General features: G+C 45.0%; 1 protein-coding gene across 3 annotated transcripts in view; it reads right to left on the bottom strand.

Moving 5' to 3' along the window:
* The window catches only part of RAMP3 (receptor activity modifying protein 3), a 48906-nt gene extending 24823 nt beyond the window's left edge, over nt 1-24083 (bottom strand). Inside the window, exons 1-2 of one of the 3 annotated variants that reach the window (XM_069007911.1) lie at nt 23910-24083; nt 1805-1834 (exon numbers count right to left, since the gene is read on the bottom strand). In XM_069007911.1, the coding sequence (XP_068864012.1) occupies nt 1805-1834; nt 23910-23961 (82 nt within the window). In that variant the 5' untranslated portion in view covers nt 23962-24083. The remainder of the gene's footprint in view (nt 1-1804; nt 1835-23909) is intronic. The other 2 variants (XM_069007907.1, XM_069007909.1) reach the window with 2 other exon arrangements.
* Nucleotides 24084-24997: the final 914 nt, after the last annotated feature.

Below are 24997 nucleotides of genomic sequence, written 5' to 3' on the forward strand. Positions count from 1 at the left end.
AACATTTTGTTTTGATCAAGCCATTAAACGTCTTGCTTTACCTCTACAGATGCCATTATTTTGACCATTCGTCTGTATAAAAAATGCATTAACATTGAAAATTACTTGTAAATATATGTATATAAACATATTTAATACAAATGCCTAAATTAAATTAGTCAGAAGAAAGTGTGTGTATTTCTTCCCTTCACAGCAGCTCAAATCCAAGAAAAATATTTACCTGAACAAAACTGCAAACCTAACAAACTGGTATATCAGGGAATCCTCCTGAGAACTCTGGAGGAACACCTTTTTTTAAGAATAAAGCCAAGGAGAACAGACCGCTTACTCATAAAAAAATTTTCACTGAGAACATATTTACACCAGGGAGAGAAGGTACTTCTTTTGCTTCTATTAGCTACTTTGAAAGCAGGATCCTATCACTGCTGAAAAGAGCTGGTGGTTCTACTTTTATATTGTAAAAGCCAAACACATTGCCAGATGAACTGAGGTCAAAAACATGCATGACTTTGCTTGGTAAGAAGTACAGAGAAGTCCTCATGGCCCCATTCCTTACTATCCAGTAAAAGAAGTCCCAAACTCTAAGGCAAGATGACTGGTCTCAGGCTTCAGATCATAATCCAGCCATCACTCAGAAACTTGAATATCTCCATTTGAAATGAGGCATGTGATTGTAAAACAGGCTTGAGTGAACATCGTTTCACCCAGGAAGGAGCTGGCTCCTTTGGAGCCTGGGCAGGAGCACCTTGCAATTTAACTCCAGCTATCACAGCTGACTCCTTAGCTGGTGGTCACTCTCTCCGTGATGCTGTATGACAAATGACAGCCATCTCATCTGGACAAATGAACACTTTGCTTTCACGTATTTTCCAAGAGCAGCAGGCCCATGATGGTCCGACAGACCATAAACCTCTCCAGGTGTACGGTTGACTCACTGGGACCTAATCCTTGCTCCTTCATCATGTCTGACTGTCAGTGCTCTTAAAGCTGATGTGAAGCCTTCATCCATGTCAGCAAAAAGTCAGAACTACAATTAATCACCAGTGGCAGAAATTGCAAAAATTACCAAATAGGGGCAGCATAATTTTATCTGTGGGAAATTAACGTGATAGCATGGATCCTGCCTACTTAAGTGATCCTGTCAATTCATCTGGCAGCTGCAGCAGTTACCAGTTACACTTTCCACAGCGAGATCTGCAGATGAATGCTAAAGTTGTGTAGAATTCGAAACCAGATATGAAAATTACATAGCTGGCAACCTAAATCCTGCACTAATGCTTTGACAAAAGTTACACAAAGCTGTTTTTTCTGGCAGGATATTCTAAACAGCCAGCTATCATTTGATTTATAATAAAATCCAACAGACTACAGGTTTTTCTTCCACTGTGTTGTGTGCTGACAATTTACTCCAGCCCCTTCCCAGAAAGGTGCTTGAATAGATTTGCCACAGACTTGGTATTTTGGTTGTCTCTCTTTAAAACTTCAATATTTTGCAGGGTCATAGAAAAAAAAAACCTCTATCAGAGAGTTATTTGAGCACAATCTGACAACACAAGAGTTTCTGTCTAAATCCCTGATCAAAAGAGTTCAAAATCATGGCTAATTCTACAGTTTCACCATCACTATTGAGAACGGCCTTTACAAAACACTACAACACTCTCTTTTCATACAGCCAATGGACTAGACCAGTTGAAAAAATGCATGACAACTGACTAATTAAGATGAGATAGGATGGAAGTGTTTCTCAAATGGCAGCCATTAGTAAAACAGAAACAGAAGTTTGAATTTTTGAAGTAAAACTCACCTGCAAATCCAAGCATCATTAGACCATTAACTAGGAAGGGAAAAAAAAAGAGATGAATTAGATAACTCCACACACTCTTATCCAAAATGACTAGTGCAATTGCAAGCCAAGTAGAGGATAACTATGTTTCAACAGAATATTCAAAATGCTTATTCAAACATTAGTTTCTATTTTCTTAGAAAGTGTGTCTGAATAAAATAATGAGCACTTAGAGAACATTGTTTTTAAAATTCTTTTCATCTATCCTTTAAATGGCTGAGTCAGACTTGTTATTGGTTTGTCTGTAGCACTCCTTCCTCTAGTTTCTAATATTAAGGATTAGGGACAGGGCAATTTTTACTTTAAGCTTCTTAATGGTGAAAATGTTCAAGAAGATGATATATACACTCAAAACACAGGTGTACTGCACATTCTAACATGGGGAAAAAAAATCCTTTTGTTGTTAAGCAAACACAGCCATAAGAGAGTGTGTACTCTCCTCATTTAGAAGCATATTGCTGTGTTTAAGTCTCCAGCTTTTGCACAGTGAAGTCACACATTTGGAAAAACATTACAATCAAAACCTATAAGCTTCTTATGCAGAAGTTACACTAACACAGGTATGTCAGAAGAGCATCCAAATGGAAACAGACTATACCAACAGAAGAAGCCTTCCGATTAACGATTTGCAGTATATCCAGATGGATTAAATTAACAGAAGCGCACCGCGTTTGCACAGATCCAGCCACAACCAGGGTTTTGTAAATATAGCTAAGACGGACGTGGCTTCAATTATTTTTGATGTCCCACTGAAAAATAAAAATTCCTGACAAGTCTTGTGTTAACCTCACATCAGAAATTAAATGAATGATTTCACACAGATGGGTGCTTCCCAGTTTATACAATACATGGCACCCCAGTAAAACAAATCAAGATATACATAGCAGCGTATCAGTACCAATCATTGATCTAGACCATGGTCACTGGGATGTGCCAAGCTGTCAGTTGAGTTAACTGAAAATTTTCGTGTACATGCAGGCAAGAATTTAGATCTTTCTAAGGAACATATTTTTCTTCCAGGCAAGCAATAATCTCTGTCTTAGTTATTAATGACCCAGAATGCACTGCAAAGAGCAGGAATTCACACATCGGAAAATTGTGCTGTATCCAAACCACAGAGATGAAACTCCATAATACACTCTGATGACTGTATCTCCTTCACAAATAGAGCACTTTGCTTTCCAGGCTACTAGCAGATGGACGAATAAATATACTTGATGCCCTGGGTAGGTTTTTCTTGAATCCTCATTTGAAAATGTGCCTTATCGACCACAGAAAACTGAAGATCACATTAAAAGCACACACTTTACAATGAACCCAAACCCACTCATTCTGGGTAAAGGCTTCTCCCAGGATGCATTGTCCTGTTATCTTAATCTATCACAGTTTGGCTTCCCCGGTTGGCTGTCAGCCTCTACCCCCTGCCACTTCCCCAGAGCTTCCCCATTGGTCCGTGTTCCCTGCTCCCACCTTTTCCCCGGCCCTGGATAAAACCCCTGAGTTCAGTATTGTTCTTGTCTTTGCCCCTGAATCTTCAGCAGTGTAGAAGCAATAAATGCTCCTGCTGGAACTCATGCAAAGGCCCTTCCCATCTCTTTGCCACTGACTTAATACTGAAGGCTAGCCATGCGTCTGTGTGTGCGTGCATGCATGTGACCCTACAGAGCCAAACAGAGACAGTAATAAATGGCGCCTGAACATGGATGGCCTCAGACCGTCCCCAAAAGCATCTCCAGCAGCTCCTCGCAATTGGATGTAAGTCGCTTTTCAGTGCAGCCATTGCCCCAAAGAAATCTCTGAGTTTTCTCAGCGGTCTCGGCAGGGGAGACCGACAACCTTCTCAGGAGAAGAGAAGATCGGTCTGAGTCGGTGGACCAGCCTCAAGACTTTATTTGATCCTCTAAGGTAATATGGGCCACTTTTGTATCCTTTTCTGTTAATTTCCTTCTATCTTGAGAGCTGGGAAGAGAGGGAGATGGGGGCTCAGTTGTCCTGTCTCCTGCAGGAAGTTTTTCTCCCACTTCTAAGAGTCCTTGTTCGGGAGAATCTTCATTATACAAGGGAAGGTTTAAAACACTTTGTTCAGTGGTTACCTAAGCAGTGGTTAGTTGAGTACTTAAAATGCTTTGTGCGATGGTTGTTTATGTCGGGAAAAGGTTATTTGCTTTACAAGCTAGCAAAAGCTGTTGATAGTCTTGGGAAACAGTTGGGAAATGTTAACCCCAGTTTAAAAAACCCTTTGCCGCTTCCCTCTCCCTGCATCCCTGTTCCCTCTGCCCTGACTCAAGGGGGACCGGGAGATGGATTCTGCCCAAGTGCACAGGGGTGCTACTGACTCCCTGCCACCTCCCGATCGCCTTTGTTCCCTGCCCAGGATGGTGATGGCCAGGCTATCCCAGGTTCCTTCCCAAACCGCTTCCCTGTACCTACTTTGCTGGTTTTTTCCACTTCAAATTTGCTCCAAGATTGCGGCGGCAGCATGGCCAGACCCACTATCCTAGCTGCTTCCTTTGTTTTAAATTCTGCCGCTTCCCCTCCCGTCATACAAGATGGCGGACGCCACGTGGAAGCTGCGGCCGCAGCGGGCTTTTCGCAAACACGCGGGCCCCCTCTCCCGCCTGCTCCTGCTCACATCACCACACGCGGCCCCTCCTCCGTCCCTGGCCCCTCCCACACATCAATGAGCGTGTTTGTTTTGGATCCCTCCCCCTTCATCAGGGGTCCCCTCCCAGCCGCAGACCCCGCCTCTCCCTCCTGTGGCCCCGCCCTCTCCACCAGTGACCTCGTCCGTAGGAACCAATCCACTCTCGGTTTCCATGGTACTGTGGCTGGAAGTGAGGGTGGTATCAACTGGAAAGACTCCAGGATGCTCGGGGACAGCAGCACCTGTGAGTGCACTGCCCTGGTCTCCTTCCCTTCACTGCACAGCCATATTGAGGCTGCAACTGCGCACGCTAGAGCGCAAAGCTCTGCGAGGGCTGCTGCACGAACGCAGCACTTGCACCTGCTTTGTCAGGGGAGGTTGCGAAGCGTTCACACCCTCCTGCTCCAAGCTCTGCACCGGACCAGCCGCTCCTGCCAGGCTCAGCCTGCCCCTCAGCATTGGCTCTGTGCCCCAGCCAAGCCGGCTTTGGGCCCCAGTAGCCCCAGCAGAAGCTGCGAGAAAGGCGGCAATGACTCCCCTGCAAAGCCTGCAGGGCAGCCCTGGCACTACGACCCCAGCAGGTTCCAGCTGCAGCTAGAAGAACCCTGAGCTGAAAAGGCAGCATTTGGGAACTCCCTGAGAGCCTTGAGACAGCCTGACGATACTAGAGACAGAGGGGATCTAGTTCCCTTCGAACACAGACTGAAGAAGCGACAGCAGCTGTGGCAGGTGATAAAGAAGCCTGACCCTACCGCTCTCAGTCTCCCCAGTGGTGCCGCAGCAGAGAGGCAGCAGCCGCCAGCCCCAGCAGGGAGCCATAGGGCAGCAGCCAGCAAGCAGTATGCTCAGCCCGAACAGAGGGCTGCTGACCGCCCTCTTCGGTCTTCTAACCTACGCCAGACCTCCCTTCCCCTGGGGCAGCTCCAGCAGGGCACCTGCCCAGCCGCTTTTCTTCCCTTTTGTCGCGGCCGCCAAGCCCAAGCCCGCCTGCAACCCACTGCCGGCTCGCACCTGCCTGCCTCCCCCTGCCGAGGTGGGGACATGCCCAGGCCGGCTCCGCAGCCAGCCCGGGACCAAGCCCCGCGCTGCTGCTTGCTGCGGCTCGCCCTTGCCGCCCACTTGATGCAGAAATTGAAGAAGATGTTTATTCTCGTTTTCAACCAAGTGGACCTGGGTTCCCCCACCAGCTCCTGGGAAGACGCTTTGCCTCGGCTCCCCCCAGCCACACCTTCACTGCCGTGGCGCTGCTGAACCACGCCTCTCCCCCCCCCACCGCCACTATGGGAATGCCCCAAAGCTGCCAAGCGGCGGCCACCACTGCTCTGTGCCCCTGGCTGCAGGAGCCCCACCTGCATGATGCCTTTCACGTCAGTCCCAGCCCTGCCCACACCCCACACTCCTGTGCTGCAGAAGAAGCAGAAAAAGAGGGGGGGGGGGGGGGTGTCGCAGGAAACGAGCCGTAGGACCCCGACTGTTCCCAGAGAGCTGCGAAAACATCGTAGAAGAGGCGGTGGATCTGAGCAGCTCACAGGTGCAGCTGGAGCATGCAGAACAGCAACCAAAGAAACAGAACAGTGACGTATCAGATTCTGACGCTGAGTGTGAAGATAAAAGGACTGGGGTGAAGAAGCCAAAGGCCACAGATGATACCTGGAAACTGCCAGAGAAAAACAAGCCCTACATCAACCCAGCAAACACCGTTCCTGTAGACATAAAGCCGACCAAGATGAACAAGGTGCAGTCAAAAGACCAGACAACCACTGCTTGGAAACAGAGATGACGCAAAACAGCACCGATGTCCACCATAGAAACAGACACGCCATCCCATTACCAGAACTGCGACCAAAACTTCGACAGGATAAGTCAAGACACCTTTGGTGTCTCCCCAGATATTACCCCTTATGTTGCTTTCCCAACAGTTAGTTTTCCCTACCACCACCCCTCCACTTTGCCCTTCCCACAGCCACACTCCCCAATACTCCTATTGAGATGTTTTCTGTTAACTTGCAGCCCTCTTTATTTGCTACTTCTTATCCATTCCCTAGCCACGGGTTCCCATACCCCTGTTACCATTACATCATTCCCCTTTCCCCAGAACTTGAAGTAAGAGAAGGGTAGAGGGGAAAGGACCCCCCCACACCTGAAATTGCAAATTTTTAACTTTGTTTAAAACCCCAACAGAAGCAACTGCCAGAGCCTGTGCTCACAGTCACCACCATGATGCCGAGCACCCAAAACCTATCACCCTGCCGTCGTCTGGATGCTCCTGGTACCACCAGCGGTGAATGCTTGGACTTTGCCACAGCCCAGGAGAACTGTGCTACTTCAACCTCACCTCCACCTATGAGAGCATCCATTCCAGCATCCAGAGAGAAAAATCCTCTGAAAGATTTGAGGACTTGTTGGGACATTGGGTTGTGGGTGCTTCTGATCGTTTTTGTTGTTTTGCGTATGTTTGGTTGTTTGGGATGTTGGGTTTTGGGATTCCTGGGGGAGGCCTTTTTGTTTAATACAGAAAGGAGAAATTGTGGTGGCCAGCGACAGAGAGTTCTCAGTAAGACAAGTCCCTAGTACCACAAGAACCTCTTAGGTCAGGGTGACCGGAAGGGCTTCTCCCAGGATGCATTGTTTTGTTATGTTAATCTGTTGGGGTCTCCTCCCCCTGCCATGTAGCCCTGGGAGAGGGACCCTGAGGGGAGGCACGGGGTTTCCCTGCCCCTGGTCAGCTTCGTTCCCCATTGGTTGGTTTGTGTTTCCCTGCACAGGCAAGGACCCTCAGCCCAGACTGTGAGAGTTCCTCGGCAGAGCCCCGGCCAATGCAGCTGGAGAAATAAACATCTCTGAAACATCTACCAAGAATCCATCCATATATATTTCTTTTCCACCGGACTCCTGGTTTGATATATGCGTGCTACAGTATCCCCGCTGTAGCAAATGGTAGAGAATGCAGGCAAGACACCGATCCCTAAGGACAGGAAATTCGTGAGTAAAAGCCACTTTAGATCTCTCTCTTCTCATCTTGGTTTGGATATTCTCTCTGGACTATGGAAGAATCGTGGGAAATGTGGCTCTCTGAGCCACAGAAAAAAATATATCTAGAAGTTAAAGGAATCCTTGAACAACAAAACAAGAAAGTATTGCAACCAGGAGATCTAGAACATTTTTTTAACTGGCTTTTCAAAAATTTCTTCTATATTTCTTGAGATTTACTTTTTGATATTAATCCTCCTGAAAATCCTGGAGCTGAGAGTTTTTGGCACGAGATCTTGTTGGAGATGAAGGATCAAACAGAACATGCATTAGTGATTGAACCCTTGCGTGGATCCGTCGTGGTCAGTGAAGCTATTCAGGAGCATTTGTATGGTCCCATTACCCCTAGAGCAGAGGATGGCCATAGTCCCGTGGCCAAGGCTGTGTGGCGGCCATCTCAGGAGCGCGTGACTGCAGCCGTGCTGGCGGAGGTGCCTGCGCTGGATGCGCCCGGCCCCCTCGGGAGCGCGCGCCTTATCGCGGACCCCATCCCTGTCTCGGGGTCCCCGGCCACGTGACCGCGAGTGAGGGAGCGACGCCACAAGCGCTGCAGGTGCCGTGGGCCACGTGCAGCAGAGAAGCAGCCCCCACAAGCAGCCAGAAACCGGGGGTCAGTGTGGAAGCCCGCTCTGAGCATACAGCTCGGAGAGCCCTGTGGAGGGAGAAGCGGCGGTTTCCACAGCGACACGAGAAGCCGCGCAGCGCAGCACTGAGCCGAAATGGGGCCGCTCTCAAAGCAGCATGGAGTTTGCGGAGCGGAACCACTCACAGGGCACAGGGCCGGCGGCGATGGCAGCGCGGGGCTGTGCAGAGCCCAGACACGCGCCGGAGCAGTGCCACTTGGAGGGCGCGGAGCAGCCGCAACGCGGGGGCCCAGCCGAGACGTTGGAGTCGGCGAGGCGGCGGCCACACAGGACCAGCAGCCACGACAAACACGCAAGCATGTGATAGGAGAATTTATAGCAACAAAAATCACAGGAACTGTGAAATGGTACAATGTAAAAAACAACTATGGATTTATAACACGAGATGATACAGGGGAAGATTTATTCATCCATAGAACTGCTATTAAAAGGAATAACCCTAAAAATTACCTGCAAAGTGTAGGAGATGGGGAAGTTGTACAAGTTGATATAGTGCAAGGAAAGAAGGGTTTACAAGCAGCAAATGTTACTGGGCCTGGAGGTATTCCAGTCAAAAGCAGCCATTATGCACAAAATTATAAACAATATTCATCCCAGCAGCTTCCCTACCCACAACCTACTTTCCCCTTTTACCCTATACCCAATATGTACCCTTTCCTAGGTTTACCCCATCCCCAGTTTATTCCTAATGCGTTTGTCACCCCATGGCTTCCCTATACAATTCCCTTTCCCTACAATTCTTCTCCGATGCCAAGGGGGGGATGAAAAGGGGGAGGGAAGAAATTAAACCCTCTCCTGCCTCAGTTTCCCCACAAAGCATGCTCAGAGAGTTCTGTCTCCCTTCTGTCAGCCCTAAGATGTTCCACAGAATCTGTTTGGACATTTAAAGACTCAGGAGGGTGGCTTGTTTTGTTTTGAAACTGTTCTTGTTATGTTTATCCAGTTGTTTTCATTCTCCTTTTATTAAAATAAAACAGGTGAGATGTTGGGCTCTCCTCCCCCTGCCATGTAGCCCTGGGAGAGGGACCCTGAGGGGACACACGGGGTTTCCTTGCCCCTGGTCAGCCTCGTTCCCCATTGGTTGGTTTGTGTTTCCCTGCACGGGCAAGGACCCTCAGCCCAGACTGTGAGAGTTCCTCGGCAGAGCCCCAGCCAAAGCAGCTGGAGAAATAAGCATCTCTGAAACATCTACCAAGAATCTGTCCACATACACATTTCTTTTCCACCGGACTCCTGGTTTGATACATCGTGTTACAGTATCCCCGCTGTAACATTAATCTACCCCAGTTTGGCTTCCCCGGTTGGCTGTCAGCCTCTACCCCCTCACCACTCCCTAGAGCTTCCCCATTGGTCCCCGTTCCCTACTCCCACCTTTTCCCCGCCCCCGGATAAAACCCCTGAGTTTAGCATTGTTCTTGTCTTTGCCCCTGAATCTTCAGCAGTGTAGAAGCAATAAATGCTCCTGCTGGAACTCATGCAAAGGCCCTTCCCATCTCTTTGCGACCAACTTTATACTGAAGGCTAGCCATGCGTCTGTGTGTGCGTGCATGCATGTGACCCTACAGAGCCAAAGAGTACTAGGCACTCCCCTGGCAGATCACAGACTGCACCTCCAATTCTTATTCTATCAATTCCTGTCACTGTGCTCTATATCTTTCATAGTTATGGCTGCAGTAATCCTCATAAGACCACAGCAATACAAATGAAGAGAGGGTTTACAACTACAAAGAGCCAGGCTGACCCAAGTGTCAGTGAGGTAAGCTGTGAAAAACCAAACACTGAATAAAGGCCTACAGATTAGTGCTCACAAATCCTCCCACCCACAAGAAAATGTGCTTTTTGCATTTTTTGATCTGCTCATAACAAAGTAACATAGGATGTTTTTCACCATTCTCAATGAAATGAGTCTGGATACCTTCAGAGAAAGGTAAAACAGCAATTCAGATTACCATGCGCCACCCCTCTATTTTCTTTGCTCTGAGTTACTCAACTCATAACAAAGATTTAATTAGGAGACTACAGCATGCTGGCTATGATAGCTTACAAAAAAGCTTTCCAGTAGCTCTTTTAAGATGGGGCAAGCTCAGCTTTTTTCTTGAAAGGCTGATGCCATGATGTCTCTCATTAGAAGATTCATAGAGGAAACAAAATGGGTCAGTGTTGAAAGGTGTTACCAAGATCCCAAAATAAAACAGTTGCCATACAATCCTACCTAAACTAACATTTAGTGAGAGAAAAGGAGGTTCAGTTTAACTGTACTAGCTGCCTGAACTAGCTGCTCACCTTTTTTTCTCCATACACGATAGCATGTGTGATCGTCCCTAGCATCAGCTGAATCAGATGGGAAAGGAATGACCAGGTTAGAGCCAGAGCAAGAGGTGAAGCAAAGTATCATCAAATGAAGGATGAGGAAAAGTAGGTCTGAAGGGGTTTTGGAAAGAAAAAGAGAAGATAAACAAAGTAGGAGAGAGTAATGGAAAATAAGAAATCTGAGGGAAAAAAACCCAATTTTTTTATTTACAACCTACTTCAAAATCCTGTATATGAAAAATCTCATCCTAGACCTTCACTAGAACCTCTTACTATCTACTCTCTACTCTCCTTTTGTAAAAAGACATTATTCTGACACTAAAAAGGGAGTTCAAAATGAGATTCACAGCAATATGTAAATTTACAACTGGACTACATGACAGGGTAACTGTCCTGTAATTCTGTCAAGTAGATAAGCTTTTCCTGTGAAACGGAAAAACATTTCTCAATGTTTATTTTTCTTCTATACTGTTATTTTTCATTGATATTTTTCCCAGAGGCTTAAAAGAAGCACTGAATGTCTGTCTTGCAACTACTTCGATAAGTCTGAAGCAGCATACGACTTCCTATCTGTTCTTCACCTTTCTCCAAACATGTTTTAAGAATAATTCTGAAAACCTTGTGCAAGTATATGAGTGAAATGTTAGAATTTTCCCTTGTCTGAATGTTTCTTCAAGATGCTGCTATTACTGACAAGATAGTAAGAGTTTTTGAGTGGCTCCCATACTTTCTCAGAATAATTCCTATTTTAACAGATAAAACTGCTGTATGCACCTTTTAACCAGCAATTACAGCAGCGTAATACTGTGCATAGTCTTCAAAATGTGATGTTTATTCAAAACATAATTTTCATCAGTCATAATTTTCATAAGCAAAAAGAACATTTAAGGACCTCAAGTTAAACCTCGTGTCAACAGCCTACCTCTGTATCTCTTTTTAAAGGCAGTCCTACCAATTACCATCATTTAATCTTTATCTACATCAGGACAGATCTCCATTGGAAGTTATGTACTAACCAAACAGCTACCTCTCTGCAGAACTTAAGTTTCATTGATAGCAGCACATAAATGTGCAAGAACTGTCCTGACATACAGTTCACAAAAGCAAGTAAAACCAGAGTTTGAAATGTGAACTGCTGCTCTGCAATCATGCATGTATGATTTGTTGGAAACATAGGTGAGAGATTAATACTCTAGTGATATAATTTTGTCATATTGATCAAATCTCAATACCCACATTTTTTTATAAACCTGATTTTAAATACTGAATAAGCCAATCTTAGAGCAGTCTAGTGCTTCTACAGGTATTTAAATGCTGAATAAAGCTACCTGTTGCACAGGTGCTATTAAAGATCATGTTAAATTCAACAATCTTTTATGCAAACCCCAAGTCATACCATTACAGGTGCTCTAGCAGGAATGCACAGACACTTCAGGGTATCTAATGCTAAAGAAATTGCCCATGGAAATGAGTTCTCCTGTGCTCTCACACAATGTCAAGAGGCATCCTACTACATCAAAAAACACTAGTTACAATTGGGGTACGGTTCCTTTATTATCTGTTTCCTAGGCATTCATAATTTCAAGAGATTCATTTCACTAGTGTCCATCTGAATACAGAAGGACAAGATGAGCTAACACAAGCATTACATGGTTGCCTTACAAAGCCTTTTCTAAAAGTCCTATGTTGGGGTCAAGTCAAATGTACGTGGCCAAAAACAACACACACTCTGAATTAGGCTAAGAAATCCTACAACTTCATGGGAAAGCCCAGAAAGGTCCCTGTATAGAGGCCACTATAAAAGTGGAAGGAAAGGAAAAATAATCTTCTTGGTACAAAAACTAAACCACCTGTCACTCTTTAAATAACTCTCTGCACAATATACATGGCTCAGAAGGTCATCTTTTGTTCTCAGCTACCAACTGTCCTTTTGACACTTCTTCATAAGAGGAGTGGGATGGGGAGAGGGGGACAGGGACAGGACACAAGAACACCATCACACAGTGTGAAAGCAGCCAAGGAAATGAGGCAACTGAAGTTCAGAGACGGGCAATGACAGGAACTCAACACAAAGGAAGGATGCCAGGAATAAACAGAAGCTTGCAATAAATATAGTACTTGAAAAAAGTGCATTCACTTGCATTCAGAACTGACCCAGAAATGAAAACGTGTCTCAGTGTATGGAGTGGCAGGAGCAAGGTAAACTTACTGGCAGGGTGCACTGATCTGTCTGCAGGCCCAAGAAGTTTTCTAGAGAGTTAGCATAACATGGAATTCAGCTTTGCATTATCTCCTGCTTTGATGCTGAATCCTTTTTAATACCCTTTTTATCCCTTTGTGTCAATGGTATGGAAGATACATATATAGCCATGGAAATGTGATATCCAAAACTAAAAGTGCAGTTCATTGCTTACTTTATCACAGCTTGAGGCACTACATTATTGCTTTTAAACTGTGAAGGCAATTTCAGACTGTTAACTATTTTGGACATTGGAGCCTTCTTCCGGCAGAGCAAGAAAAGCATGAAAGAAAGCAATTTAAGCCTTTCCATTTCATTGGTACAAATCAACAGGGAACTTTACTGAGGGCATCAACTGTTCAGACCCGTGGTGGTTCAGAGTTCCCCAGCTTTCCAGTGACTGCAAGGAAATGTGACCACTATTCTGAACTCATGCTTCAGCTGAGAATCTTTCAGAGTAGCAATACAAATTACTGTCCTTTACATTGTTTTGTGAAGTTCTTAAATCATTGCTGGCAGCATATTAATAATGCTCCACAATTTCTGAACAGTCTGTCTACTTCCAGAAGTGCTGGACGGCTTTTCTACTACTTTGAAACTGGTGTGTTTTATTTAAATAAATATATAACCAGTATTTTTAATAAAATATTTATTTCTCTATTCATAATTAATCATTTATCAAATAAATAATTAAATAAACCATACCAGTTCAACAACTGACTTGTGAGGGGATTTCTTAGCTGTACACTAAGATCTGTATTGTACTGAAAGTTGCATGGCTCAGCTTGAAATTCAACAATGTTTTCTTCAAGCCTTTTCTGTTCCATTACATTTTTGATGAAGCAGCGTGTAACTGAAATATAAAATACTTTTTTTTATAGCCACTGACTTTCAGACAGTGAATAAACTAAGTATTCCAACAGCAGAATCAACTGCTTGAAGTAAACTCTCTTCAGACATTTACAAAAGTGGCATACACAAATGTGATCTTTTCAGAAAGTAAAACTGAGGAAGAGTAAGAGGAATACATTTGCTTCTAGACTAGGAAGAAATCTGTGGCATTGGAAACTGTTTAAAGATGACATTTAGGAACAAGCACAGCATCACCAGCTGGTCCAGGGGAGTGATTGTTCCACTCTAAGGTTACTCTATGGTTCTATGACATAAGGTGAAAGGAAGAGAGTTCCAGAGGCTTACACACATCAGGAGGTGCCTACAGTTAGCAGAGGCAAGCACAACTTTCCTAACAAACGCAAATTCACCGAATTAACTTCTGTGTGTGTTATCTAGGACATAAGGCAAAGACTGTTATTCTCCATGTATCTATGGACCTGCCAAAGGTTTTGTGCTCCTTGTTTTCATGTAACTTCTGCCTGCAAGACCTGGTCGTCTGAGTCTCGGCACACAGTTGCCACATACGTGTGTAACATCCAGAACAACACCAGACCACAGCTCTTCATGATTTATGACTACAGATAAGTACACTTCTAGCAAATTGAAGTGACAGATCTTTTTTTCACCCCCTAAACATCTCTACTTCTTCAGGTTCACTACAGACTTGTGAGGTACTGCTACTGAGGTCTCCATTTTACAGGAACTATGGAAATAATGACAGAACTAGGAAGAAATCTGTCTAAGGTCATAAGCAGGAACCAGCATCAGTCTTAACTGTGAGCCAGTAGCAGTCTGGTGCCACTACCTATTTCACTATCTCCTCTCAGAAAATGTTACCAAAGCAACTGAAGAACATCTCTGTGCCCAAAAGATAATTGTGAAATGTGTCGGCTGTGCAATTTACGGGAAAGGTACATCAACTAATGAGAGAATAATTCTGATTCATTGACATCAACAGTGAGATAGCTTGCAATTACTGTTGAGAGACACACACACCCCAGACCACATAAGAACTGTGGCAGCCCCTGAAGCTGGCCATCTGCATCCAGGATCTCAGCTTGACACTGTACCACCTGATCACCTGGAAGCACATATTTGATCTAACGGCTGCTTATTATTGCAACCCAGCTGCCTGCCATTAGTCGAAAAGGCAGGAAAACATACAAAAAAATGTGATGTGACATAAGGTTTCTCTATAATAAGGAAAAAAGTCAGCACAATACAGACTTTATTCCATACCTAACCACCTGTGAAAAAGTGTAAAGCACCAGTCCCTCAAAGCCAGTAGAGGGTCCAGTTTGCTCCTGCAAAGCAGTCTGAAAGGCAAGTCAAGCAATCTTTTTTTTCTTTTTTTTTTTCAATAACTTTGGGAAGGGGAAATGACCCATGAAGATTTCACAGACAAGGGTCACTGCACACTCCCTCCTGAGGAAGTGTTTAAAACCATGGGATACTTGAAGACATTTAAAGTTCCTTCTTCCCTTGACAGGCAGGACATTTAAATCAAGATACTACCATCATAGAAGGCCCTGGAAAAATTCCACCCTGCACATCCACCTTTTCTTGATGCTGCATGTACTCCTCTTGCAGATTCCTAATGCTGTTACACACCATGTTGAGGCACTACATCAACATGATTCCAGTGAAGTCATGTTTTCTTTCAATTCTATGCCTACCATGAAATATTAAGTTGGCCTGACCATTCAAATGTGGGTTGTTTTTCTCCAGTAGCCCAGCTCGACTACCAGGGTTCCAGAGCCCTGGATACTCACCTACATGATCACAGAATATTTTAAATGACACATTGCCAGGAAGAACTCACAAGAACAATAAAACACTTAACAAAATTTCAGAGCCTCACATGTCTATTTATACTGCTATATATGTCCCTGCTCATAGTAGGTGTGAGTGGCTTTTTACAACAGCACCCTTGCTCCAAGGAATAAACACTGAAAACAGATCCTTGCATGGCAGCATGATCCCTGCACACCATAATTTTTCCTGGGCATATACAGGTGTATAGGAAACTGCAAAGCAACAGATTCTGGCATAGGAAATTACTCAGACCAACCTAGAATGATCTAGTAAATCATCCCACCAGGTGCCCATCAAGCCACTCTATCACAGCCTTCCTCAGTTGGACAGGGGGAGGGAAAATATAATGAAAAGCTCATGGGCAGGGATAAATCACTTAACAGCTACTATCATGGGCAAAACAGACTCAACTTGGTAAAATTAATTTAATTTATTGCCAATTAAAATCAGAGTAGAGTAATGAGAAATTAAACCAATTCCTAAAATACCTTCCTCCTACCTCTCTCTTCTTCCCAAGATTAATTTCACTTCTAATTTCTCTACCTCCTCCTACTGGAGCAGTGTGGTAGCCCGTTAACCGCCTGATTCTGTGATGCCATGTTCCCCCGTTCCCTCCCTAGCCCTGGCCGCTCCCTCGGTTTCTCCCTATTGGCTCCTGTACCCCCCAACCCCGCCCAGGGACCGCCCCTGGGCCCCTGACAAAACCACCCCACGCCCAGACCACGAGGTGTCTCTCTGTGCCTCCAAGGGCGCTGGGACAGGATATGAATAAAGCCATCTTACCACCCCCATGGGAAACCCTTCTCTACCTTCTTCATCGCCACTGCATTGTAACGCTGCTGGCTGCCGGAGCCAGATCGAGGGGCTGTCCGAAATGGACTCCGGGATGCGACTGGTCGCACGGCCCTAGGTAACCCCACTGTGCTCTCAGGGAGCTGCAGCCTGCTAGGCAGAGTCCAGAGGTTACAACAGAGCAGTGCAGGGGGATGGGGAATGGGGGCTGCAGTCAGTTCATCACACATTGTCTCTGTCACTCCTCCCTCCTCAGGGGGACTACTCACACTCTTCCCCTGTTCAGTGCTGTATCCCTTCCACAGGAGACAGCCCTCCACAAACTTCTCAAACATGATTCGTCCCCATAGGCTGCAGTTCTTCGTGAACTGCTCCAGCATGGGCCCTTCCACCTGGCCTCAGGTCTTGCTAGGAGCCTGCAAACTTCCCACAGGGTCACAGCCTCCCTTGGGCATCCATGTGTTTGGGTGTGGGGTCCTCCAGGGGCTGTAGGTGGATCTCTGCTCCCAAATGGTCCTCCATGGGTGCAGGTGCACAGCTGCCTCACCCTGGTCTTCACCACACGCTGCAGGGAATCTCAGCTCTGGCTCCGGGAGCACCTCCTCCCCCTCCTTCTGCACTCACCAGAGTTGCTTCCCTCACATGTTCTCACTCCTCTCGTACAGCTGCTGTTCTGCAGCAGCTTTTTCCCCACCATAACTATGTAATCCCAGAAATGCTCCCACTGTCACTGATGGGCTCAGCCTTAGCCAGCAGTAGATTCGACTGAACAAGATTGGTTATTCTCTATTCATCTATAGAACAGCAGTGTTTGTTTAGCTCCAACACCATCAGTAGAGCCTGCAAAACAGTTTACCTAAGTTGGCCTGCTTTCACAGCCTCAGAGATGTTCTTAGCCTGATATTTTCCGTGGCTTTGCTCCCATATGGCAGGCAAACTTTTTCACCTAAAGCCTGAAATCCTCCTAAGAATTTTGGAGTCATGCAAGAAATAAGCAGAAAGGGGAGTAGGTAAGAATGAGTACTCCCCTCCCTCTAGTTTTGCAAATGTGTCAACAATACTTTTACTCATGAAGTTATAAAGAGCCTGATTTCCTACATGAGGTGTTCATTTCACATTGTTCCTACCAACACTTTTTATTTCTTCAACAAGTTATTTTTTTCTAAATCACTGCATGATAAAGTATGAAGTAGCTGGGAGGAAAAGAAAACCTAAATATTGCACAGGCATATTTGGCATGGAACAGCATGAGCTGTATAGCATCAAGCATCCTTATGGTGCTGCACTGCACATTCCACCTGTTCTGTACTGCTCCATCAGAAAAGGTAAGACAAAGAGGAGTTAGAACGTACTTAAACTTACTGAAAATAGGAAGTCTAAAATGTCACATTACTACACAGAGATTCCTGTCCCTATTTCAAAAATATTTAAATCCAAGAAAAGAGCACTAACATTTCTTTCCAAAAATCTTAAAATACAGAAAGAAAACAAGTATTTTGAGGAGCTTAATTTTCTTTTGACCTTTACTTTGCGATGCTCTGACTTCTTTGCTATTTCTGGTTTACACTGGAGCCAGTTAAATCGAAACTGGACTGATGCTTATTCCAGCAACATTATCTCTACTTCATTGTGCATCACTAAGTGTTTCATGGTAAAAAATTTCCACCCCAAACATAGCCCTGGAAGTATGTTGAACAACGACATTTACTAATGGCAAAGGCTACCATTCCTGAATGCAAATCTAGTCTAGGTCCACTGGTCAAAAAGAAGAGATTTACATTATTTTTTAACATGATACACTAAGTTCTGACTTTGACTTAGCTTGAAATATGGATTTAGCTCATAAAAAACTAAATATTGATCTGCTTTTCTAAAAATAAAATAGGAATAGAGGAGATTTCACACATACTGAACGACAAGTGATGACTCCATGGAAATAAAGGCTTTGAGCATCTCTTCACTGAAAGCCAAAACAAATTTATTTTTCCCATTTCTCTTGGAAACATAAACTTAATGCTCTATCATTGTACGTTTACAACACACATTGCTAAATACATTTAAAGAAACCTCTTCTAATATTAAATTGGACAAGTTATATTCTTGGAACATGGAGATCCTTGAGGAGTAAAGCTGGAACAGCTCATGAACTCCAGAGATGTGGAAAGACAGCATTACACTTGCAGCCATTTGCCAAAAAAAACATGAAGAGAAAACCTCTTCCACAGGCCCATGCGGCTACCAGACAGCAAAACCCTGATGCGAAGGCTGAGATCACCTTTGAGCAAAGGGCCACCTCCACTCCAAAGCTACAGAACGTGTGTCTGGGTATCCTGGAGACAGTTGTCTTCAGACAACACTAACTGCAAGCACTCGCGTGACGGTCATGGTGCCACATCAGGAGAACAGCCCTGAGGACACTCTCCAGTCACAGAGCGTGAGCAAAAGAGAAGATTACAGATCAAAGCTTAAGTCCAAGTGCTGAAGTCTCATAAGAAAGCTGAGCTTTGTGTCCTATGGATGACCACTTGAATTACTCCTACAAGGTTCCATTTACTTTTCCAATATCTCTTCACAACATCCTATAGCTGTGAAATCTCTTCCCCTTTCTGCTAAAGGCAGGAGGGCCACCCAGAACAAAGGCCACACACCCTGTCAAATCTCAAACTATGTCTTTTCAGACAACAACAATGCAATAATATTTTATAAAAATCAGAGTCTCTAGCATCAATCTCTCCAGACACAAAAGGATGCAAAAGAAATCTGTCATTTGTGACATTTGGAAACAAAACGATTTCACACAAGAAGTGACAGTCATTACTGGCCAATGTTAATTACACTACAGTGTTAATTCTGACACTGCCCACAGATAATGCTCTACAAAATAAGGGCAAATTAGTCACATTTATTAGAGTGTGAAAATCTTAAGACAGATGCTTTATTGTAGGGCCCAGTGCTTCTGTAGAATCCTTTGCTTACCCAGCTTAACCTGGCTAGATGCAAACAAGACGTGCTTTCATCAGCCTGGTGCTCTGCTAGGGCCCCAGCAGCACCCACCACATCTTCCTCTTCAGGTGAGAGTCCCCCTGGCTCAGAGCATGGGGGAGCAAGTGACATCCCATCTGCAGAAGGCCATCAATCTGTCTCCATACAGGCAAAATTCTGTATTCCTGGAGATAAACTGAGGCCATGGGCTGTTATACAGACATGCCCCTTATCCATGACAATATGGTAGATCATGTTAAGCTGCTCTGATGACAACAAGGGATCCACTGTACCCTTTGGATCATTTATAACAGTGGCACTGCATTTTCTTTTGAGGGTTTTAGCAAGGAAAAAAGCTGTCTCCTCTTTTCAGACTGGTTTCAAGGAAGCCAACACATGAACGGAGATTAAGCCTAAAACTCCTGAAAGGGCACCTTCCTCCTATTCCACTTTCTACTCCTTTCTTTCCTCATACTTGCACATTTCCACAGAAGATCCAAGAGTCTTTCAAGCAGCTTTCAGGTTGCTCTACATATATATTCACATTAAAATAAAGCCAATATTTTCTGTTTATATTTTCCAGTTTATCTCAATGCAAGCCTGGCTGTGAAGAGATTCTTATTTTAGAAAAGGCAGGCTGTTTTCATAAAACACTTTTACAATTCTATTCTGAAATAAAATGGTTCATGTGACAGCTTTCACTAAACTAAAAGGGTGTGAATTAAAACAGGTTTCATCATGCTTGTGAAAATTAATCTCTCTCTGAGCCCTGAATGAGAGCACGGTTTGCTTTCTTCATGTGTCTCTCAAGTGCTAATTTCAATAGCCAAGACACAGATGGTAGCAAATGGTGTTTTGTAAGGGACTACTCACTGCATTTTTTTCCTTGGTAAGGCAAACCGAAAATTGATTCATTTGTCTGCGATTCAGGCCATGAATCATCTCAGTTACCAGCAGACAGGTGGGAGAAACTGAAACACAAACTGTACGAAAACTACTGGTGGTGCAATGTTTAAACACAACTCACAAAACCTCCCATAGCTCCCCTTGAGCTCATGCTCAAGACCCTTTCCTTAAAATTGTGTCATTTGTGTATACCTGCACCTATAGCAATACCTGTTTGTCTCAGTGTAGAACTCTATCTCCACTTCATAGCCTCTGGTGATTTGCTTCATAGGCAAAAACAAACCTACAGGCAAAGCCCTGAGGCACCAAAGACATTTCAAACCGTAACAAGGATGTAGATAGTGAGATCTTACTAATTTAGGAGCAAGAGTTTACTAGCTAAATGGTTTCCAGGATTAGATCTCATTGTTGTATATCAGTTTTTAAAAGCCCTTTTTCTTCTCCATACTTTCAGCCTGGAGTTACCTTCAAAAATGGAATGCCATTCCTCCTGGGGCCTGGGACCAAGCCAGCTGAGACGGCATTCAATGCTCTGTGCTACCACCTGCAGTCCACTTGCCACCACATGGACAATCCTACCATTCATCCACTCAAGGGCACTGGTATGAACCTGTCCCCTGCTGCATGTGCAGACCTTAGGAAAGAAGCAACACCTTCCTCAATAAAAGAATCAGGAGACACAAACAGGGTGATGGGTGGTGAGAAGAATGCGTGGATCCAACAGCAAATTGGAACACAGGCTGCATTTTACACCAGATGCTTTGCTTTCAGGATGGACATTGGTGGGGTTTGCTGCCCGTCTTCCTGCTTGCCTAGTGTGGAAAATCATGTCTTTAGAAAATGAAACATCATTTTGGTAGAGAAGTGGTTTTTTTAGAACTCTGTGGTCTATCTCAAAATAAGATGTTCTGCTTTGCAAAGGTTTATTTGTTTTATACACACACACTCGTCTATTAAATTCAGAACTCCTACAACGGTATTCCCTTTCTTTGTTCTACCCTTTGCAGCTGCAGATAAGCATGAAAATAATGGAAAACAAATCCCTTGATTTGATTTTCAAACTTTAACCCACTAAAATTGTTTCCTGTTGTTTGGGGGTTTTTTTTCATCACTGGAATCCAAACACTCCAGGAGTTACAGATGCCATGTTCCACATAGGGGAGCTCAGGACCTTACAGAATTTGGACTTTTATACACAGCATTTTCATTATTGTTTGCAGATGAGGTATAGTCTTTAAAACAGAAAGTAAAAATGTAATTGGGGCCAGGCTTTGTTTCCAACTGTCCAGTCACTCACCTCTGACCAAAGTGCTAAGCTTGGCTAACCCCTGTGAAAACAGGATTATGAAATGGAAAAACCTACAGACAATCTTTGAAATCTGCATACAAGAACTGTGCTAGATAAGAACCATACCAGCTGTCTTGATATAGGTTTATATTAATATAGTGAGAAAGGTTACTCTAGAATTTTAAAAAATACCCAGCTTTACTCTTGTAGCATTTTGTAACTCAAATACAAGTAGTACCACTGAAATTCAGGTGTTACATAAAGAATGAAGGAGAAGTGTTTGGGCAGAGATACCGAAACAATGACCTGTGTAAAAAACCCACTTTGTCTGTTAGAAGCCCTTAAGTTTCTTCTTTCCTCAGTTTCCATACATAGAAGTAGAATAAGAGAATTTGGCATGATAGTAAATACATCATTATTTCTTACATTATTTCTTAGGTGCTTAGACTCCGCAGTTAGTAGCTGTCTTCTAAGTATCTTAGAATACTAAGCAAAGCAGAGGATTTCATCTGACAGCTGGTGTTTCCAGCTCTGCCCCATTCTGGATGTTATCAGCACTTCACAGAGAAAGCAGAACTGATGACGTGCCTGTGTACCAGGTACCTCAGCTGATGCATTCTTTCCCCTCCACACCCAGCAAATCCAACTTCTCCTACAATCACTGAGTGAACGCACTGCCATTTTTTGCCATCCTCACTAAGGATGGACGACACAGCAGGTAGTTATGCAAAGAAATAATGTGTCAAGAGTCCTAGGCAGAAAGGTACAGAAAGTAGTGGTCTGAGGTTACAGGAGTACAGACCCCACCCAGATGGGCTTCCCACTGCCTTTAGTGAGCTAACACTGAGGAACTGTGGCAAGAGTTTCAGCGTAATGATAGAGGTCACAGCTTAAGACAGGTCTCTGGTTAATCAAAAGAAGCCACTAGGAATGACCATTCAATTAAAGTAAAAATCCTTCCAAAATAACTGGTTTTAAAACTGTGTTTGTATTCTTCAAGAAGAAATTTAGTTTTCTACCACTTTAGGCTTTTCTCATTAAAAAAATCTGATTTCACATCATAGAACCTTAGGGTTTTCCTACTAGGAAATCAGTCTCATTTCATTGTTAATTATATCTACCCTTTCCAATTCCAAGCAAAAGTAATGCATTATCAGTTAACAGATATCCTTAAAATCTTTTGTGTGTCTGTTATTCTATTAAGAATGGAACTAGCACAGTTAAAAATGTCTAGCACAATTGATTTATCTGTGCCTCTCTGGTGAAAAATGCCTTTCTGTAGCTCCCTGAGCCACAGGGACACTGACCTTCCCTCTACTCAATCTCTGAAAATAAATCTCCAGTGGTCAGTTTTGTTTTGCAAAAATCGCAGTAACATCAAGACGTCTCCCCATACAAAAAGATTATTGCCTAGTTCCCTAAGTTCAAGACTGCATAAATCTTTCACATGTCAAGACAAGTGCTGGCCGTCCTTTTATTCCTTTTCAGCTGAGAAATAACAGAAATCTGAGCAACTAAGGTAAGATTTTAGCATTCCTCAAGCCACAGAGAATCAGAAACTTGTGCATGTGACATGTCCTTCTTTTGACAGACCAGGCAAGGACAATGCTACTGAACACTTGAACACTGTCAATACAACTGCCCATTTGTTTGCAGGTCTTTTCATGGAAAGATGTGCACTGTTTACCAGCTTTGTACTTTGGAAGGGGTGTAAAATAGAAAACAAAGTTCTGAAGTCCTGAGATACATCTTCTAATAGTACCAGGCCTGATTTTTGGTCCCTTAAAGTGTGACTCACAGAGAATCAATTGCATCTCTTAGTTTACTATTGAGTGAAGAAGATCGGAACAGACTTCTGGCAACTTTTGATGACTGCAACACATTAAATCTGAGAGCTCTAAAACGATATACCTAACAAGGAACAATAAAATAGTTTTTCTAGCGGCTGAGGCACTCATAAGGGAAAGATCTGAAGGATACCTGTGCTTGATAACTACGTGCTTAGAACTCAACTACTCTAACAGGAATCAGCCCTTCAGTCTGCGGGAAAAAAACTTCCTCAACAGCCAAACACACCTCCCCAGAATCCATATGGGATCCCAGACGGAAAGCCTGACTAACACTAGAAGTCTGAGATCGTTTTTCCTGGGGCCTGTTCGGGGACTCGCCTCGGCGATGGGTGGCTGCCGTCGGCGCGATGCTGGAGGGGACCAGCGGTCCTGACGCTGTGCCCGGCCCCGCCGCCCGCCCGGCGCTGCCGAAACGCTCTCGCTGCTCGGGATGGAGAGCCCCGGAGGGAAAGCGATCCCCGCTTCGTCCCGACCCGCCGTCAAGGGACGCCCGGAGACCCCCTCCCAAAGGGACGATCTAACCAAAGTGGGGGTGCTGCCACCTTTCCCGAACTTCAACCCCACGCCCCAGCAGAAAGCAGTGCCCTCGCGGGCCGCGCATACGCGAGGATGCTCAGCCGGTCCCGGTGAAGCAGTCCCGGGGCGGGAGCGGCCACCCCGCCAGCCACTTACCCCAGAGCAGCAGGACGGGGAGCTGCCGCCGGCGGCTGCCCTCCGCCTCCATCCCGGCGCGGGCGGCGGCGAGCGGCCGCGGGGGACGGAGCCCGCATGGGGCAAGCCGGTCCGCAGCCGCACAGGGCCCGAACCCGCCTCAGCCCGCCCGCCGGGGACGCTCCTCTTCATGCCTCGGCGTCCAGCCCCGAGCGGCGACGGCAGCGGGGGCGGGCCCGCCGGGGAGCCGCTCCCCCGCCCCCGGGTGCTCCCAGCGCCGGCAGGGCGAACCCGGCGGCCGGACCGGGCCGGGCGGGGCAGGCACGTGTGAGTGTGCTCTGTGTGCAGCCACACGAGCGGCGCCGTGCTGCCCGCTCCTCCGACAGCTACGGCAGTAAGGATGCCGCTCTCAACCCATCCGTCTTTACGGGGAAGGCACCTACCCCGCACGAGGAAGGCTCTGGTCTTAAGTGTCCGAGGGATTCAGGGACTCTTCACCCCTTGCCCTGGGAGCCAGAGCAGCTTCTCCCCTCCTATCACAACATCCTGGCGGTGGGGGTGAAGGCATGAGGAGCTGGAGGGCCACCTGTGTTAGCCCACCTGCAGCCCTTGCATGGCACCAACATGATTGCGTGCTCAATATTTACTGAACATGGGCAGCGAGCTGGCCTGACCCCACACAGACCCAGAACAGCTTGAAGTTCTAAGACGCTAAGTGTATTTTTATGTTGCCATTTCATCTTTGCCTGTCTCTTTTCAGAGATGGTACAGCTCCTGATTTTCATCAATATTTAAAGACTGTGTTCCTGGAGCTTTCTCTCTAGGAAATTAGCCTCTCCATCAAGAAACACCAGACTGGGAAGCTGCTTAAGGCAGCTTTTCTTACCTAAAAATAATTGTATTGCTCAGTAACAAAGACCCAGAGTGTTGTTCTAGGTACCTGGGCATTCCACCTCAATAACTGCCTTTTAGTAGAACATTAAATCACTACCATTATTAAAGGTCAAATGTACCATAAAATTTCAAATTTCAAAAGAGATTTTCAAGCCACACACAAGAACAAAGGGTAGTTTTATGTATCAGTCAGGTTGTTCACGTTGACTTTGTAT

The sequence above is a fragment of the Aphelocoma coerulescens genome, chromosome 2 (genome assembly GCF_041296385.1).
Source record: "Aphelocoma coerulescens isolate FSJ_1873_10779 chromosome 2, UR_Acoe_1.0, whole genome shotgun sequence".
Lineage (NCBI taxonomy): Eukaryota > Metazoa > Chordata > Aves > Passeriformes > Corvidae > Aphelocoma > Aphelocoma coerulescens.